The 17,540-nt window shown below is 39.5% G+C and overlaps 1 protein-coding gene across 3 annotated transcripts; it reads left to right on the top strand.

The window, feature by feature from the left end:
* The first annotated feature begins 1,335 nt into the window (after positions 1–1,335).
* Positions 1,336–12,998, top strand: tlx2 (T cell leukemia homeobox 2). Of its 3 annotated transcripts, XM_080901129.1 has the most exons (5): positions 1,338–2,548; positions 8,644–8,856; positions 9,442–9,679; positions 11,941–12,121; positions 12,602–12,998. In XM_080901129.1, the coding sequence occupies exons 1-5, from the start codon at positions 2,038–2,040 to the stop codon at positions 12,611–12,613; spliced, it is 1,155 nt and encodes a 384-aa protein (XP_080757255.1). In that variant the 5' UTR covers positions 1,338–2,037; the 3' UTR covers positions 12,614–12,998. The 3 variants fall into 3 exon arrangements, with proteins under 3 accessions (XP_080757254.1, XP_080757256.1, XP_080757255.1); XM_080901128.1 differs by lacking the exon at positions 12,602–12,998 and having other exon boundaries at positions 1,336–2,548; positions 11,941–12,589; XM_080901130.1 differs by lacking the exons at positions 8,644–8,856; positions 12,602–12,998 and having other exon boundaries at positions 1,337–2,548; positions 11,941–12,589.
* The last annotated feature ends 4,542 nt before the right edge of the window (positions 12,999–17,540 follow it).

Genomic DNA, 17,540 nt, shown 5'->3' with positions numbered 1-17,540 from the left:
CAGTTGAGAGATATCTTTATTCGCACAGAAAGTGAAATAAGTGCGTAATAAAACGGTGATATATTAAATTCGTTTTTCCCCGTGTCGCGCTTTTATTATGAGCCATTTTTCATTTTTATTGAATTGAGACCCGACTGATCCACGTCGTCGCTCCGGGCGGGGAAAGGTTAAATAATTTGTGCAAATCAGAAACGCCGCTTTTCACATTTGGCTTCTTGATATCTGTCCATCTGCTATTTATTTGTTTAATTCTATCTATCTATCTATCTATCTATCTATCTATCTATCTATCTATCTATCTATCTATCTATCTATCTATCTATCTATCTATCTATCTATCTATCTATCTATCTATCTATCTATCTATCTATCTATCTATCTATCTATCTATCTATCTATCTATCTATCTATCTATCTATCTATCTTTGTGATCGTGTGTATTGGAATGAGACGATCAGCGCCTACAGTGATCACATCAAAATCTGAGATTTATGACTTCATTGTGCGCAAACGCGCAACAAGCACCTTTACACTTGCTCACAGTTTGTTGTTTCATTTAGGATAAATTGTACTGCTATCAGCTGCCATCAAATCAGCGGAGATACCACACAGCTCGCTGTCACTTCTTTTGATCTTCTGTCCGTTTCTACTGGTTAGAATATTGGTGAATAATGGATAAATGATGGTACCAACAAACTCTGGCGGAATATGTGTCACTGTGTATGCAGTTTAAGTGGCTTCGTGGATTACACATAAAGTAGGATTAATTGAAGAGTAAACTGTTGTTTTCCTTAAAGCGTCCCCTTGCTATTAAGTTCTGTTCCAAATCATGTCCAGCAGCAGTTTTCCTTGGGGAAAGAATAAAATCCTAACAGAGAGCACTGATTTGAAAACCTTGGTCATAACATAAAGATAATGATTATCAGACCATTTGCTGTCATAAACTCACCAAAGCTCATAATGTTATTGTGGGAAATGTTTACATAAATCTTTAGTTTATGTTCACAGACAGCAATGTTCATTTTTTTTGTCCTGTGATTTTGTCCCCCACTGTTGTTCAATTTTGATTTTTGTTAAATAATTTACTTTCTTAAAACTGAAAAAATATTATCATTCCTGAAGACCTAGCATAGTTCTCAAATCTCTGATACGTAGAGGAGCATTAAGGTGAAAGTAGCCACTTGACGCGGGCCTCAGTTCCACTAAATGCACGAAACCTTGCATTTGAAACCAGAAGAGCTGAATAAAAAATAAAAAGCTGCGGTTTCTTTAAGACATCCGAGCAAAACAACTGTCCTACCGTGGAGGAGGGAGGGAAGAAGAGAGGGAGGGAAGGAGGGTTGGCTGGAGGACCGAATGGCAGCTTTTACGCAGAGGGTAGTCTCACCTGCTGAAACGCAGCACTACAGAGCACTCTTCCGCGCTCCCCTCCAATTAATAAACACGCCTGCGAGGTCAGCGCTTCGTTTCGCTTCTTCGGGGTTGTTTTGTTTTGTCTTCAGCTCCATTTTGATGCGACGAGCTTGGTTATCCTATCGTGACCCCAGCGTATGGATCGTCTTTGCCCGAGTAGGCGAACAAAGCGCATCAAGTCTCTCCAGAGAGGTGCCTCCCCCCAAAATCTCGGATTTTTCTCAGTAAGTAGGCTACTCGGGATAGCCATTTGGCATTTATCGGCTGTTTTTCTTGTTGTAAAGCTGCCTTGTATCTAATTCACTTGGAAAGAACTCGCTATTAAAGATGGATACGGTATTTCTTAGTCCGACGGATAGGCATTTAATTTAGGGAACACCCGATCCCACTGTTGGACAAAAAATAATGGGAAGATTTTGGATAGCGCTGGACACCTTATTGGTTTCCTGGGAGTAGAACAGGCCCGTGTCGATGCTCGAAAGCAAAAAAAAAAAAAAAAAAAAAAAGCTCACCACTGCAGACTACATCCAAATACTTCATTTCCAAAGGCGTGAATTGCCATATGTCAAAAACACATCCGTGCGCTGATAAAATATACTGACAAGCACATTAAGAACAAAAACTATGGAGCACACTGGGATCGAGGAGGTGAACCAGACGCACCAGCAGCAGCATGAACCCATCAGCTTCGGCATCGACCAGATCCTCAACAGCTCGGACCAGTCCAGCGGCTGCATGCTCCCTAACCGGACCGGTGACCCGGATTACGCGCTGGCCTCTAATGTCTACAGCAATGGGTACAACAGCGTCTACAACCCGGCCTGCTCCATGGCAGCAGCGGCGGGTTTAGCCGGCTCCTATAATGTCAACATGAACATGAACGTCAGTATGAACATGAACGTTAACGTGAACTCTGGAGGTGCAGGTGGGGTAATTCGGGTGCCGGCGCACAGGCCCATGCCGCCTCCGCCACCGCCACCCGCCGCTGCTGCTCCTCATCCACCCCCATCGACGCATCCACCGGGCATCGGACCCGGCATCCCCTCGATGCCGGGGATGGGAATGGGGAATGCAGCAAACTTCACATTTCCGTGGATGGAAAGCAGCAGAAGATTCGCCAAGGACAGATTAACAGGTAAAGAATAAATCTTATCCTGGTCCCACAACACTTGTAGTTTAATGTTTTTCATGAACACAGACATAGTAGGTCAGAAAGCAAGACCTCGTTATTTACCACCAAAAAAGTGAATATTTTCCTCACAGCCACTAAAGAGGAAATTATGAATTTACTAACACTTGTGTTGAAAACAACCCCCGACCGACGAAGCGTGAAGTGGGCCTATAATGGCTCAACAAAGTGGCGCTGATGATTTCATCTTTAGGTTGTAATCTATAACGAATCATATATGCGCACACAGTCAGTTTTATTATGCTGGAAGGGCAGCCTGATAAACGAGTGGAGAAATTGACTCGGACATGCTGATGAATCAGTATTGGACCATCACTCTCCATTTACAGCGGATGACGGATAACAACGTCCCCCGTTTTTTCATGAGGATGAATGATTTTTTCCCCCCTCTCCCGGAGAGCCAATTGAGAAAGCAAGAAGATGAGTCACCGTAGTAACAATATATGACATGTTAAATTCTAAACAAGAATGTATTATTATTATTATTATTATTATTATTATTATTATTATTATTATTATTATTATTATTATTATTATTATTTGAACTGAGTAAATTAGGCTATAATTGGACAACAGCTACAATATTGCTTGCAGACTTACTCTAGCAGACTATATGTAGACTTCAGTGGGTTTTTTTTTTTTAATTTGTAGTTTTTATTTCCAATTTTACTTCTTTCAGAACCAGCTGCTTTTATTTTTTTCCTTAAAAATGAAATTCACCGAAGTCGATTTTTGTGCCATTTGGGCTTTTAATACCCACGATGAGTTACATAATTCCTGCCTATGTTTTTTATTCAGGTGTCTGCAAACACATGCAGCCATTTTTGTTCCCAAAACCCCACACGCCCTTCAACACTATCAGAATCACATGCTACTTAAAGGCTGACATCGTTTTTTTATTTGTTTCCTTCTCAATCCAAAATGAGATATTTGCTTTACTTAATTAAATATTATATGTATGCTTATTTAAATAATGAAATGTAATGCAATTGAAGATAAGTTCTTTTCTAGTATAACGACTATATATTGTTTATAATAAATTATATGAAAAACATACGAAAGATAATTCTCAGTGAGAAAATGGTAAAAAAAAAAACCGATTGCCAATAAAATTTTAATGGAATATGCTGAGATAGGTAAACGTATTTCATAAAAACGATTTCTGCGTTCTCTGTTTTCTTTTTTTGGGTGGGGGAGGGGTGGTTCAGCTTATATTTTTCTCATGACCTCATTGCTATAAAGGAAGAACATCATGGATTTGCGCGCGCACGCCCCCTCCTCTCCATGCATTAAATATTCACTCTTCAGTTCTTTCTACCTGATTAATTATTAAATACCGGGGGACGATATGTCATCTGCAAAAAGATACAGTGTAAATAGGCTTATCAATTTTACTCATAGTCACCGAGGGCCCCTCGTTTAATTTCTCTCAGCTTTGTGTCGCTGTAATTATTTCGCAGCTTATATCTTTCCTCTGTATTGATCAGCCAAAGATCACCAGCAGCAGGAACAGCTACAGCAGCAGCTACAGTAGCACTATCCACACATACACACACACACGCGCGCGCGCAGACACACACACACATTCAGATATACACACACAAACACTCCAGATTTAGCCTGCTCTGTTTCCTATAAAAGGCCGTAAATCAAATGGACTATCATCTATCCTGATGGGTAGAGCACCGTTTTAAATGTTTCTCCTTGTTTCTTGTTTTTCCTTTTCGCCTTCCAAGTTGAAACCGGAGGAGAAAAACGGTCCCGTGCAGATTTAAACAGCTAAACATGTTGCCAAATGCTTCCAGCTCTGGCATTCATGGCAGGATTTCTTTCTTTTTTTTCTTGCAGAGATGTAAACGAAACCTGTTAACTTCGACAATAGATTCTCATTTTTCACGCCGGGATGCCTCCCACATGGCACAAACTCGTGTTATTAATCACAGTAAGCTGAATTGGAATGTCGCAAAAGATTTACGGGTTATAGGGGCATCATTTATCCATCTGTAAAGATACACTTCATGTAGCCTACTGATGTATCCTTGGTGGTCACCCACTCCTCTGTGTATTCACTCAGCGCTTACAGGCCTAAAATGTTGTGCGTCAGGCTATTTTATTGCAACTAATTTATGTGTTATTTTATTTTTATTTATTTCTGAAGGACGAGTGAAGAATTAAAATAAGTTCACCAGGGTTAGCTAGCTGCTATTTTCCATCTGCTGTTCCTGAACATGTAGGCAAAAATCAACCAGAGAAGAATAAAATCATACATAAAGCCGCACCGTGCGTAAAAGTACACACGCACAACTATAGCAGCAACAGCATCAGTAGTAGTCGGAGGCTAACAGTAGCCACCTTTATTTTTCAATGTACTCTGCTCAAAAAAATAAACAAACCCGTCTATATACGGGTTCAAGATTTATTTGTAATGTTATTTTTTTCACATTATTATTTTTTTACGTCAGAAACGAATTAAAAAATAATACATTAATAACATAAAACATAGCACAATAATATGTAATGAAAATTAAGACTAGTTAGTAACTGAAGAAAAATATAATGGATAGTGAAATGAAAATTGGGCTTTACAGCACAAAATGTCAAGTAAAATATGTACTAATTTTAAGAAACCAAGCCTTTTACCACTAGTGATTACTACTACTACTACTAATAATAATAATCTAACAGAAATTTGTCATCTTTGATGAAGGATCAAAGTACATAATAATATGTTCTTTGAATTGTTTGGACATTTTGACAATAAACAGAGCAATAATACAGCGTCTTTCACTGTAGACCACCTAACAGAAATAAAAGAAATATAATTAAAGCGCCTTTTCTCTCCTGTATATCTGTGTCTGGGTGTAAATGGCAGCAGTGCCGAAAAAAATATGATTTTATTTCAGAGCTGAACCCGCTCCTGCCCTTTTGCTTCCACGCTGGCCTGATTTTCCGTGTGACAAAAGACAGTATCCCTGCTTTTTGTTGCGTATAGTGTAATAAATAGCAATATATGTTCATGTTATATTTCAATATCCCCTTTAGAATCCTTCACGGATATATTTATTAGATTGCTACAAAGGTAATATCCGCCGTGGGGACGGGAGGCGCTGTCACCGGGAAGTGTTATTAAGTATAAGTGGTTTTATTATGGCAAACATATTCTCCACGGTAGCATTTTATTTTTTGATATGCTTATGCTAAATTGTGTTATCCAGGCAACAGATTTAGCATTCGCACCCATTTTCTTTTCCATTTGATGAAGAGGGGGAACAAAATGTGCAATGTGTTTTGCAGCATTTATTTTTGGTTGCTGGTGATTCTTTTCATTTTCTTTGTTTCATGGGAACACTTACATGATCGCTTTTTTGTTGGGGATAATGGCCACATACAGACTGCTTAACTGTTTTCCGAGCTATAGGAAAACAATTAATTATTAGAAAAATAATTATGTTTTACAGCTTTATTTAATAACTCATTTCCTAATTGTGGAAGCTCTAAGCTCGTGGGACTTATTATACCCTTACATTTGGAATCTGTACAGGAGTGGTATTCTTCTCCAGATACAAATTACTGCCATCAGTATTTCTGATATATTTCAGATTTATAAAATTTTGACTAGTATATTTGTTATTCCATATGGCTTTAATTTTTGGTACTATTATTTGTAACATATTACTTATAATCCAGTTACATCCAGCTAGTTTACACTGACTGTCTCTAAACTAACCGACTCACTGATGCAATTGAGCAAGGGCATTCTTAATTGGTTTGGCTTAAAATCCAGCACATTGCATAATTCATTTTGATTCTATACTGCAGTTCACAGTCTCGATAATTATAGTAATGAATAAACCTGAAGGCATATGGAGTAAAACCAAAGAAAAAAAAAGCATTAAACATGTCTGGTGGGGTATCACACCACTGGATCATATATTTATCAGGATTTTGCACACTGTAAAGCAAAGCCTTGCTGTACTTGTCAGGTCTAAAGGGTGCTGCTGCATGTTAGGTTGCCTCTGAACGTGCTTGTATGTGCCTGGCCCATTACTTAGCCCACAGATGGCCTGAAATAGCCATCTAATGCTGTATTAGTTAGCCAGACCTGCCGCTGGGAGCAACAACAGGCACGCTTGCTTTCTCTGTGGGACCCATAAAGCTCCAAATAGATTTGGGCAATGACACAAAAAGCAAAAATGATATGTTGCTTAACATATGTGCTGTACATTTAAGACTCCACTTTAAAGTTACTGTAAGAATGTGGCTTTACAGGAGATTTAGAAACACACTATGAAGTCCAATAAGGGCCGTATAATTCAGTATTAAGGACTGTGGAGGTGCTCCAGTCCATTGTGAGCACCTATAGTAGTGTTATAGAAATATCTTGGGGATTTTGTCATTAGAAACTCGTGATTAAATACTACAGATGCCGGTCTAAGTCCCAAAAGGAATATTGGAGGGGTACAATTACCATTTTTTATTATTATTGAGCATCAGAGCAGCACATAACGTGAAATTGTTATAAGAATATTAACATAGAAGATTAAAAATAATAATGAGAGGGAACGAAGAGGTCACGGTCACTATAAATCCATGCGAAAGCCAATAACTGTAGCACATTTTCACTTCAGACACTAAATCTGTGCTACTAATTTGCACTTACGTGATGTTAACTTTATGTGACCTACCGTAACAGTGCATAGTAGCTATTCATCTTTACTTTACAAATCATTTGTTTGTGTACGCTTCAATTTGCCACTCATGTTCAGCACCATCAGGGGACGTTGGCGGCTCCCTTGAAATGACTGCCAAGTGCGTAATAACTTCATGTTCTATTTTACATCCAAATTGTCATCGTCTGTATAGCAAATGAATTTTCAAGTCGCTGAAAACTCTGAGAACAGCAGCAGCAGGAGGAGCAGCAGCAGGAGCAGCACGTAACCCTGAGGGGACACCTATGCAGATGTTTTCATATTCATTTTGGCTCCTGGTGAGCTTTTCTGACAAAACAAAAACAAATAAACACCCTGTAAGACAGCAGGCAAAACAGCTTGCTGGGGACGGATGACATAGAGATAGAGAGAGAAGGAGAGAAGACAGAAAGTATTTTTTTTTTCTCTTTTCTTCTGCTGATTTCCATTCAGAATGAGAATGTGGCCTGGGAGTGGATCTATGGCCAACGATCTCATTACATTTATCGATCTTCTGTTTACCCATGGCTGACAAAATAGACAGGATTCATAGATATTTTATGATGCAAGAAGATAACTTGTTATTAATACCCGGCAGTTGAAAAAGAACCATGAGGCACTGAGGCAGAGAGTGAAGAAAAACACAATGTACACCCTTACAGTGCAAAACTGCAGTTTATATTTTTGAGAAGGAACAGTGACTAAGCGACAAGAGACAAAGTAAGACAATACAACAATACTTTGAAATAGCATTTATTATAAAGTGTCTATATTCTAAATAGTAATGCGTGTAAAGTTTATGACAGCCTATTCTGCAAAAAATGATGTCACTGTGCAAGAAGTTACACAATTGCAAATTGAGGTTATTGCTTGAGTTGTAATGACACACGCTTCATGTTTGTGCTCCAAGACATTTTGCAAATATCAAATATTTTTTAAATGCAATTATTGTGATGAAAAAAGACCCACCAAAATCTACTTTCCTTCAGAAATTGTGTTTTGTTAGGCTTACAATTATATTATGTAGGTCTGTGAATAGTACTTATGGAGCTTCATCACATTGTCAGAGAATGACCTTGGCTGTAGGTTTTTGATTGGTCAGCCAGGGCTTGATTTATCTGTGTAATCCTGCTAGATGTCACTTATTTTTTTTCTGAATGGCATATATCTCATTTCTTAGCTAAAGATCTCCAAATGCTAACTTAAGAGACTAGAAGCAAATGGCATTAAAGTAGACTCTGTTCATCATTTAGGCCCCTTCATGTGATTAGCTGCTATGCGTCGGTGCCCGCCCGGCGGCAGCTGCTGCTGTGCTCCAGATGCGGGACCTCACTGTGTCTCCCTTTCCTTTAGGGGAGCAGGCAGAGGAGAGCCGAGCTGGAGAGGCCACAGGGGGGCCGGGGGCCACCGGATCCCTCTGTCCTCTCCCCAAGGGAGACATCGGCAGGGTCCCTGTCTGGAGCACGGTGGAGACATTAGCCAAATGTTATTACCCCGAGCTTGCCCACCTGCGAGACGGCAATGGCCTTCTAGCAGACTATCCTTTTCCAAAGGGTGCTTGCCCAGGTGAGTCACCCCCTCTCCCCCACCAAAAAACCTCACCTGTAGCTAATTGTTAAGAGCCACCATTGTGTGCCACCAGAAAGTATAAACTGGATTTAAAACAGCATTTGAAATCTTAATATGCGTCAGTATTTTTCACGTCTTTATCCTCTAGCACTTTAAATTTTGAAGTGATAATTCACATACCATTTTTCTACTTCTGCCTCAATTACTTTTTCCTTGGATTTTCTGTTTGCACATCTCAGCGTGCTCTTCAGAAATGGAAAATGTGGCAGTGACGTTATCTTCTTCAGTTGGCAGCTTCTAGGCCATCTCTTAAGACTCCCCAAACATCATAGCTTTTTTTTTTCAGTTAGCAGCAAATGAACAATAATTTTTATCTTACCAAGGAATGGAAAGCTAGCTAGGTTTATGAGTCTATAGAAATAAATCCTCAGGGGAAATGCATTTATAATTCAGAAGAACAGGTCACTCCAGCTTAGAAATGGAAACAAGTAACCAATCAAGCATTCATGTTAAATCTCTAGAATTTTACAAATTTAAAACACTCATCAGACAAATTAATCCTCTTTTTCCTCCCTCTTTCAGCTGCCCTCTCGCCCTTTTCTGTGACCCGTCGAATCGGCCACCCGTACCAGAACCGGACGCCACCTAAGAGGAAAAAGCCTCGCACCTCCTTCAGCCGGGTGCAGATCTGTGAGCTTGAGAAACGTTTTCACCGACAGAAGTACCTGGCATCGGCCGAGCGTGCCACCCTGGCTAAGGCGCTGAAGATGACGGATGCACAAGTTAAGACCTGGTTTCAAAACAGGCGGACAAAATGGCGGTAAGATTGCAGCAGGGTGTTATTGGATGCTAAAGTAACATAGTTCTCCGTTCTACGTGTCACGTCTTGCTCTTTTTTTGCATCCCACTATATACTTAAGCAAAACAAACAGGCCTTGATGGTTTTTGACTTCATTAGGACAGGATGTTTGCGCAGAATTACAAATCTTCTTGTCCCACAAACTGACATTACAGAATGTGTCTCTGTTTTACACTTGCGTCCAAAAATGTTTACTGGTGTCTTACTTTGAAGACAAGTAAAATGGCCCACATTGCATTGAAGGAGTTGTACAACACTTATTTTGCTTAGCTTAGCTGCCAGTTGAGGCCAGTTCACTTGACCAAGCACAATTACTCCTGAGCCTCCTGAAAGGCCTTTTAGAAACCTGCTGTCCAAAGCAATACTGAAACACTCACAGGAGGAATTGACTGCCGAGTCCATGAAAAAAACACACACTCATTCACTTCATTCTAACTGTTGTTTATAGCCATTTGAAAGTAAATGAGTAGGAAATCAAATTATGATGCCCTGCCCCTTGTTAAAGGAGCAGGATACATATTTCAAACGCATATTACACACAGCTAAATTACCTTAAGTCATTACCCTAAGGGTTTTTATGTGTAAATGGCTTTAAAGCTTTTTCGAATGATTTTCTATTTAAAAGTTAAAGAAAACAGTTAAAAATCACTGCCTTCTTTGTTGTAAATTAAAGTATAATATAGAATTTTGGTTTAAGGATGTTCATTTACATTTTCTTAAAAAAATGCATTTATAGAAGAAAAAAACCTGCAGCAATCATGTCCTTAAGCCATAAAATGCTAATGCACAGTTTCCACTACAAAGTGCAGTAAAAATGAATTTGCTTAAAATAAACAGCAGACTGAACGGCATGTCACGAGTAACAAGGGAATTGGCTTAACTCGCTTTTCTGATTTCCTACTTTTGCTGAGATTTATGCCATTTCCCTGTAGTGTGCACCTGATAGGATGAGCATGAGGGATGTCTTTGTGTGACGACTACGCGAGTAACAAGAGGATGATCAAATCAACAGCCAGGGAATTAGATTATGATAATGCTGTTAACAATAATGTGTGGCTAATGGATGGAGGTTGGCGTGCTTGAAAGAGTGTTTTTAGAGGTGTGCTTATGCTGGTGATTTCTAGCTGCCATTTGTATTTTGCTTTATATTTTTAAGAGAATTGAACATTTATTACATGTTGTTTAACATATCATTTCCAAATGTCCGTAAATAAATCACCATGAATTATTCTGTTATGGTAATAAGAAATTTTCAAGACCGATAGAGTAAAATGTTCCACTGTTTATAGATATGCTTGCCTTTGTAAAGTAATTCAAGTAAATTGCCAAAAGTATTTACATTCACTATTTAAATTGAAATAGAAGTGTAATTTTTGTTGAGTACTAAAACACCAGTTCACTCTGGAGGTTTTCCAACATAAACGCTACAAAACAGGCTGTTTTTTTTTAGGAAGACGCATGACTTTTCAGTGCAGCAAATGTTGATATCAGCACAGCGCATATACAGGATGTGCGGAGTCGTTTCTTTGAAAAGAAAAGAAACAGATGCAACTTTTCACCTTGAGGCAGGAAGTGCTTTGTATGTCTTCCCCCTCTATTAGTCACGTTCCTTTAGCAACACCTGTCACTCATCTTGATCAGCTGTCGTGTAGCCAAAAGCAGAAGGAGTATCTGGCACAGGTGTAGTACAAAGACAGAAGAAAAAACAGGCAATTTGCAAATCCACATGATTTATTATGAAATTTGCAATCTCATCTGATCGCTAAAAGCTTTTTTTTCCCTTGATTCCTTTGACTTCTTTGATCAGTGGCTTTTTACTATATATATATGTCTATATATATATTTTTTTCTTGTTATTTTCAGGCATTGCAGCATATGATTGAAATTCTTCACCACCAGTACCAAAGACTGCCAGCTTTTTCTTGGTTTTGTCAATTAGAAATGACAATAAATGAGCCCTGGATATGCTAACTTATCCAGGAAAATTTTAACAGAAGCACCTAATACAGAATTGCAGATCTATTCTACGTATGGTGTCTGTTTAAAAAGTAAAGAAAGAAGGAGGGAGAGAATCCCACTGTTTCTTTATTAAAGCATAGCACACTGCTAAAATGCTCTGGCACGTGGTACAAGTCGATACTGTGTACAATCGCCATAAAAAAGAAACATTATATTGGTCTTAAATCCTTCTTTGCTCTCCTTTGTCTCCTCCTTTCACCCAGGAGACAGACTGCAGAGGAGAGGGAGGCTGAGAGGCAGCAGGCCAACCGGCTGATGCTGCAACTTCAGCAGGAAGCTTTCCAGAAGACGTTGAGCCAGCCACTGCAGCCGGACCCACTCTGCCTGCACAACTCCTCCCTCTACGCCCTGCAGAACCTGCAGCCCTGGGCAGAAGACAATAAGGTGACCTCCGTCACCTCTGTAGCATCTGTAGTGTGAGCGTGTGTGAGTGTGTGTGTGTTTAGAAGAGAAAGGGAGGGAAGGGGAGAAAACAGAATGTCTTGATCAAAGTGTCGTGAGTGTGAATGGACACAAGAGAGGAATTTCTTCCAAGACTGACATTCAAAAACTCAGAACCATTTTGGGATATCATAGATGCAGGATGCTTACTTTGGAAAAAAAATCAAATCAAATAATGGACAATGTGCTTATTCACTCATTGATCGTTACCAGCAACATGGTGGGGAAGAGTCTGTAGAGAGAAAGACACAGCTATCGGTTACTGACCAGACCTGCAAAACACTGTTTGCGGACTTCACAGCACAGGAGCCGCACTTACATTGATGTTTGTCAAAACTAAGCAAGTCTAAAACTGTTATCTTAAATATCTAAAGCATGTTGAGTAATTTCCTGCCTTACACCAAGTTTCCGCTCTCCCTTCAGCTGTCGGTCTAAAAGAGAAGAGGGCACTTTATCCCTAAGTGCCAGGAAACAAATGGACACCTCTGTACATGCCCAACTGTCAAGACTGTACCCTCTTTTGCCTCTGGATCCCTCACAAGGTGGCAGAGAGACTCTTTGCCAATAATGGCAAAAAGAGACCTCGTGTTTTCGCTTTTGACTTTGTAACAATGTAGTAAATGCATGTTTCAACCCTTTTCTGTGTGAACTCGGATGTACCATTGAAGTCAGCGGCTGCCAAGGTGGATCTCCTCCCCAACTGCAGTGTTCAAATGGTAGTGGATTGGTGAAAGCCCTGATCACGGATTCCTCATTATGTCGAATTTAAAGGTGTTTTATATTAAAAAATATTGTGACTTTTTGAAAAGATGACAAACCTCTCCGTTTTTCTTGCCTCTTATTGTCTTGTTGGGTTCCCTCACTCACTTCCTGTTGTTGTTTGTCACCATTATGAAAACTGTGCAATAATACTTTATGATTTTAGGGATGTAGTTAGCCTCATGGGAATTGGCTATGATTACACATTAAAGTTTCAAACCACCCAAAGGTAAGATACCATCAAACTGTATGAGTAGGACAGAGCAATACCTTTTTTTATCCATAAAAACTGATGACTACAGCTCCCATGTGTGAACGTGAAGCAGGGCGTTGCCGAAAAAACAGCAAGCGTGCTCGGCAAAAGCCTCCCTGGATAAATAAAAGGTTTGAAAACCGATGCCAGCTCAAATTAGAATGAGAGTACATGAGAAAGTACGAGCTGTGCCTGTGCCAAATGAACATCTGAAATGCGGCAGCCTGATTTTGTTTGTATTTTTGTTTTACTCCACTGAACTGCGAGGACTTAATGAAGCAGTTGTCCAGTGATTGGTGCAGGAAACCAAGCAACAAATGAAAGGCTAACAAGTTTAGCCTTTTTCTGTGGGTCACTGATTGAGATAGCGTCTCAACAGCAGGGATAGCAGGGAACGGCTGAAACTACCGGGGGCCAGATATCTTGTTTAATAATGTCATTCCTTCCTTCATCCCAGCACAAAAAAAACATATTTCATAACCGAGTGAGATCAACAGTTACCTTAAACAAGAATTTTGATGCTTGATTTGATCAGAGTTCGTTTGCCTTTTACTGTAATCCAGCAGGAATGCAAATCTCAACCCTAAATAATCTCCCAAATACCTGTTGCCTTTTTTATGGTTAATGTATCTTTACGTTTCGAAAGAGTTTCTTTTTTGGCCAAAAAGAATGCGATTAAACTTAAACTTACGCTAAATGTACAAGCGGAATGCCAAAAGACAGCACTATTATTTAGTATTTAGTATTTATTTATTTATTGTCATTGTCAAGAACAATGAAATTGCGTTTGGGGCTTCCATACAACCCAAAAAAAGAAGAAAATAATAAATACCCCTTAAAACCCAAGTGTACATATTTAACCCAGTGTGACTCCAATGCAATAAGACAATCCTTAGCAATAATGTTCGTAGAAATTCAGACAAAGACCTGAGAAACATGACAAAATACAACAATGCAACCCATTCAATATTATTGTACTGTGAGATATGATATCAGATATGATAGTTATCTATTTAAGAAAGAGGGGGGGGGGGCAGGAGGGGGAAGAGAATAAAGATATGATGCACCAATGCAGACCAGTTCATTGCTATTAAGAAGTTGGATATGGTTATTGTCCGTGAGAGGGGGGCAGAGAGTTCAGGAGCCTCACAGCCTGTGGATACAGGCTGTTGGCCAGTCTGGATGTTCTGGCCTGTATAGACCTGTACCTTCTCCCTGAGGGCAGCAGATGGAAAAGGTGGCGCGCAGGGTGATGTTGGTCCCACAGGATACTGTGCACCCTCCTCAGACAGCGAGTGGGGAAGATATTACTGATCTCTGGCAGACTTGTTCCAATAATTAGAATAGAAAACGAAAACAAAACATCCTCTATTGGAGAGTAGCCATTTTTGGTGTTTGCCTCCATTGTTGTCTGGGCGAATCGTGGCCACCTGCGCACCAGACAGTCGTAAACATTTGTTATCAACACATCCAGCCTATCGTGCTTATCGCCCAAGTCAAAACAAAAACGACCCAGGCAGACCTAGGCACAGTAAACACATCATTCAGGTTCCCTGCTTGTAAATGAGCCTTCAACACAAAGAACGTCACAGGAAATGGGCCTTGTTGTGCTCTATCTTCTTTCCTTAACAGTGAGCTACTCAGTTCCTTTGGACTGTAAAGCATAACATCAACCTCCTGTTAATCTTGGCTGTACCTGCCACTGAAAAATACCTATCAGAAGGCCTGTCCCTTTCCTTCTTTTTTGAGATTTGCCTGTTTGAGCCTTGCCTTTCTCTTAGAGCAGCTTGATGATGTGGTTCGAAACAGCTGTCTGCAGCTGCAGCCACCCTCAACAACCCTCTGTTTTCTCAGAGGCATAGTGCCAATGTTTAGTCAGTTTCCAGAGCGTCTTGCCTGGTTGAGATCGTGTCAATATCAGCCAGCTCTCCAGGTGAATCCTCCTCAACCCCCACTTCCTCTGCTCCCTGCTGCTTTCATCTCTCTATCTCGAATGCCTTGAAGACGTGACTTGGCCCATTTTAGAAAAATTCCTTCCTTTTACCGTTTTCAAAACTGCTCATTGTGTTTTGCTACAGGTGCTTAAAGATTTTTTTTCCTCCTCTCCTATCGTGGCACTGAATTTTTTTTCTCCCACCCCCCTCTCTGTTGCCACTGAGGAGCCCTGTCCTTATCCAATAAAATGTCACCACACAAGATGAACAAGAACAAAGAGGCTCAAGGTATATCAGACTTCCTATCAAGCATTTTGTTTTGAACAGGAGCACCATAAACGAAAAAAGTACTCACCACGTTGTGCTGTCTCCTCCAATCAGCTGTTTCCATTCTTGAGAAGTGCAGTAAACATTTAAGCCGTTATCAGGCAGTTGTTGACGCTTCGGTGGGTTTAGCTCTTCGAGCATTGAAAGTTCGACTTCTATAGTATGATTATCAAGTCAGATCTGCTCTTGTGCAATAAATATTTCCTACTTGTTATCACCCTGCATATCTTAGTGTCGATATATACATCTATCTATCCATCTATCGACATATATATATATATAAGTAAAATGCCTGTGACCTGCACATTTGGTACAAAAAGCATAATTTTACGGCCTCATCTGGACAATAAATATACTAAATTCCATTTAATCCAGTGACATATTTGTCATTCTTTACAAAACCAGGCATTTGATAAGTTTTATTTCCAGACTGGCTTGATGCCATGACACCAATGTTCAGATGCCAAACATCCCATGGCATATCTACGGCATAAATAAACAGGATATAAAATCTTTGAGATTCTTTTTTTCTAGATGTAATGTCATCACTCAGCAGTTATAACAACTTTTCCGTCTGTGGCAGCTGCAATATTTCAGAGGAAGGCAAACACAGTCTGACACTGCCAAACTGCTAATGTGTTGACACGCGAGGCTTTGTTGACAAAAGGTCGTCTATGGTTCTTGGCTCTAAAGTAGCACTGTGATCCTTTTGTGTAGCAGAAAATGCTCAATGAAGAAGAACTCTACTGAAGATTAACAATATACTTGGTAGCTGTTTGCACTAAATCCGCAAAACACTCCAAAGGTGATCTGTGCAGTTTACCTCTAATGCTTTGTCAAGTGTGACAGATTCTTGAAAAAGGTGCATATAAGCAGGTTATTACATGTGGGCAAATTAGGCTTGTCAGCAAGTTTAGCTCTGTTTGATAAAACACCCAAATAAGGTTAAACAAATTTATTTTTTACGTTTGATGAAAAGTTTGAACCACAAACAATAGATTTTCTTAGAGAAATGTTATTTTGAACACCGGTATCAGTTCAGACTCAGAACCATAATCCTCTGCTGATGAATGTAATGGTAATACTACTTAGATTTTGTAGTTTGTATTCAGAAATGCCATTCTTTATTATTCCCTTCATCTTCTTTTATTTTGAATAGGGTAGATATATACGTGTTCAAATGATGCTAACTGGTTTAAATGGACATATTAATGTTTTCCAGTACTAAACACATCCATGGACGGGATTCGGCCTGAAGTGGCAAGTAAAACCCTAACATTTACAAAGTCATACAGAATATTTAACAAAAAGTGCACATGATTTTATGGCAGAGAAGTAGAAGGCAAGACGGTTGAAAATATTGGTTTAATATGATCATTTTAAAAAAACAAAAAACAAGGAAATTCCATAAGGATCAAGTCAGAAGTCAAAGTGACGAATGAGGAACTCTTTCTGCTGTTTGATGCCACGACATGAATAAACTCTGTCTGTTGACTTGATATGCTCTCATGTCTCTCTTTGATGTACACACATATACAATTGAACCCTAAGTGTGTGCAAACAGTTACACTTTTGCATATTTACACATAAGAATGCATACAAGGAAAAGAGAACAAGGAAATGTGAGCATTTCCCTGTTAAGGTTAGGAGGAAGGAAGATTTATACAGTAGTGGGAATATGTAGATGGGAACATTTCATTGTATGTTCTTTTTATCTCATATGGTAAAATTATTCTAGCATAACTGTAATCTCAAAGAAGTACTTAAATTTTTTATTAAGCAGTATAAGCTAATTGGTGATAGAAAATGACCAGTCACCAGCAACTTCATACATTCATACAGTCTTACAGCATTACTATCTGTGCTAAAGTGCAAAACTAGTTTTGAGTAATGCCCATGCACATCAAAGTCACATCATTCATGAGAACGGATCTGCAGACGTGTCCCAACAGTACATGACACATTAAAGCTTTCTCAAGCTTCCAGGCATGCATGAAGAGGACTTATTCTTGTTGAGTAATACAGGTTGAGTAATACCTCAGCTGTCGTTTTCCTATTACACTTTACACATTTGTTTGTGTGCCCTGGA

Source organism: Rhamphochromis sp. 'chilingali', assembly GCF_963969265.1.
Source record: "Rhamphochromis sp. 'chilingali' genome assembly, chromosome: 13".
Classification (NCBI taxonomy): Eukaryota; Metazoa; Chordata; class Actinopteri; order Cichliformes; family Cichlidae; genus Rhamphochromis; species Rhamphochromis sp. 'chilingali'.
Note: the sequence above shows the minus strand (reverse complement) of the source record. Positions and strands in the feature narration are given on the sequence as shown.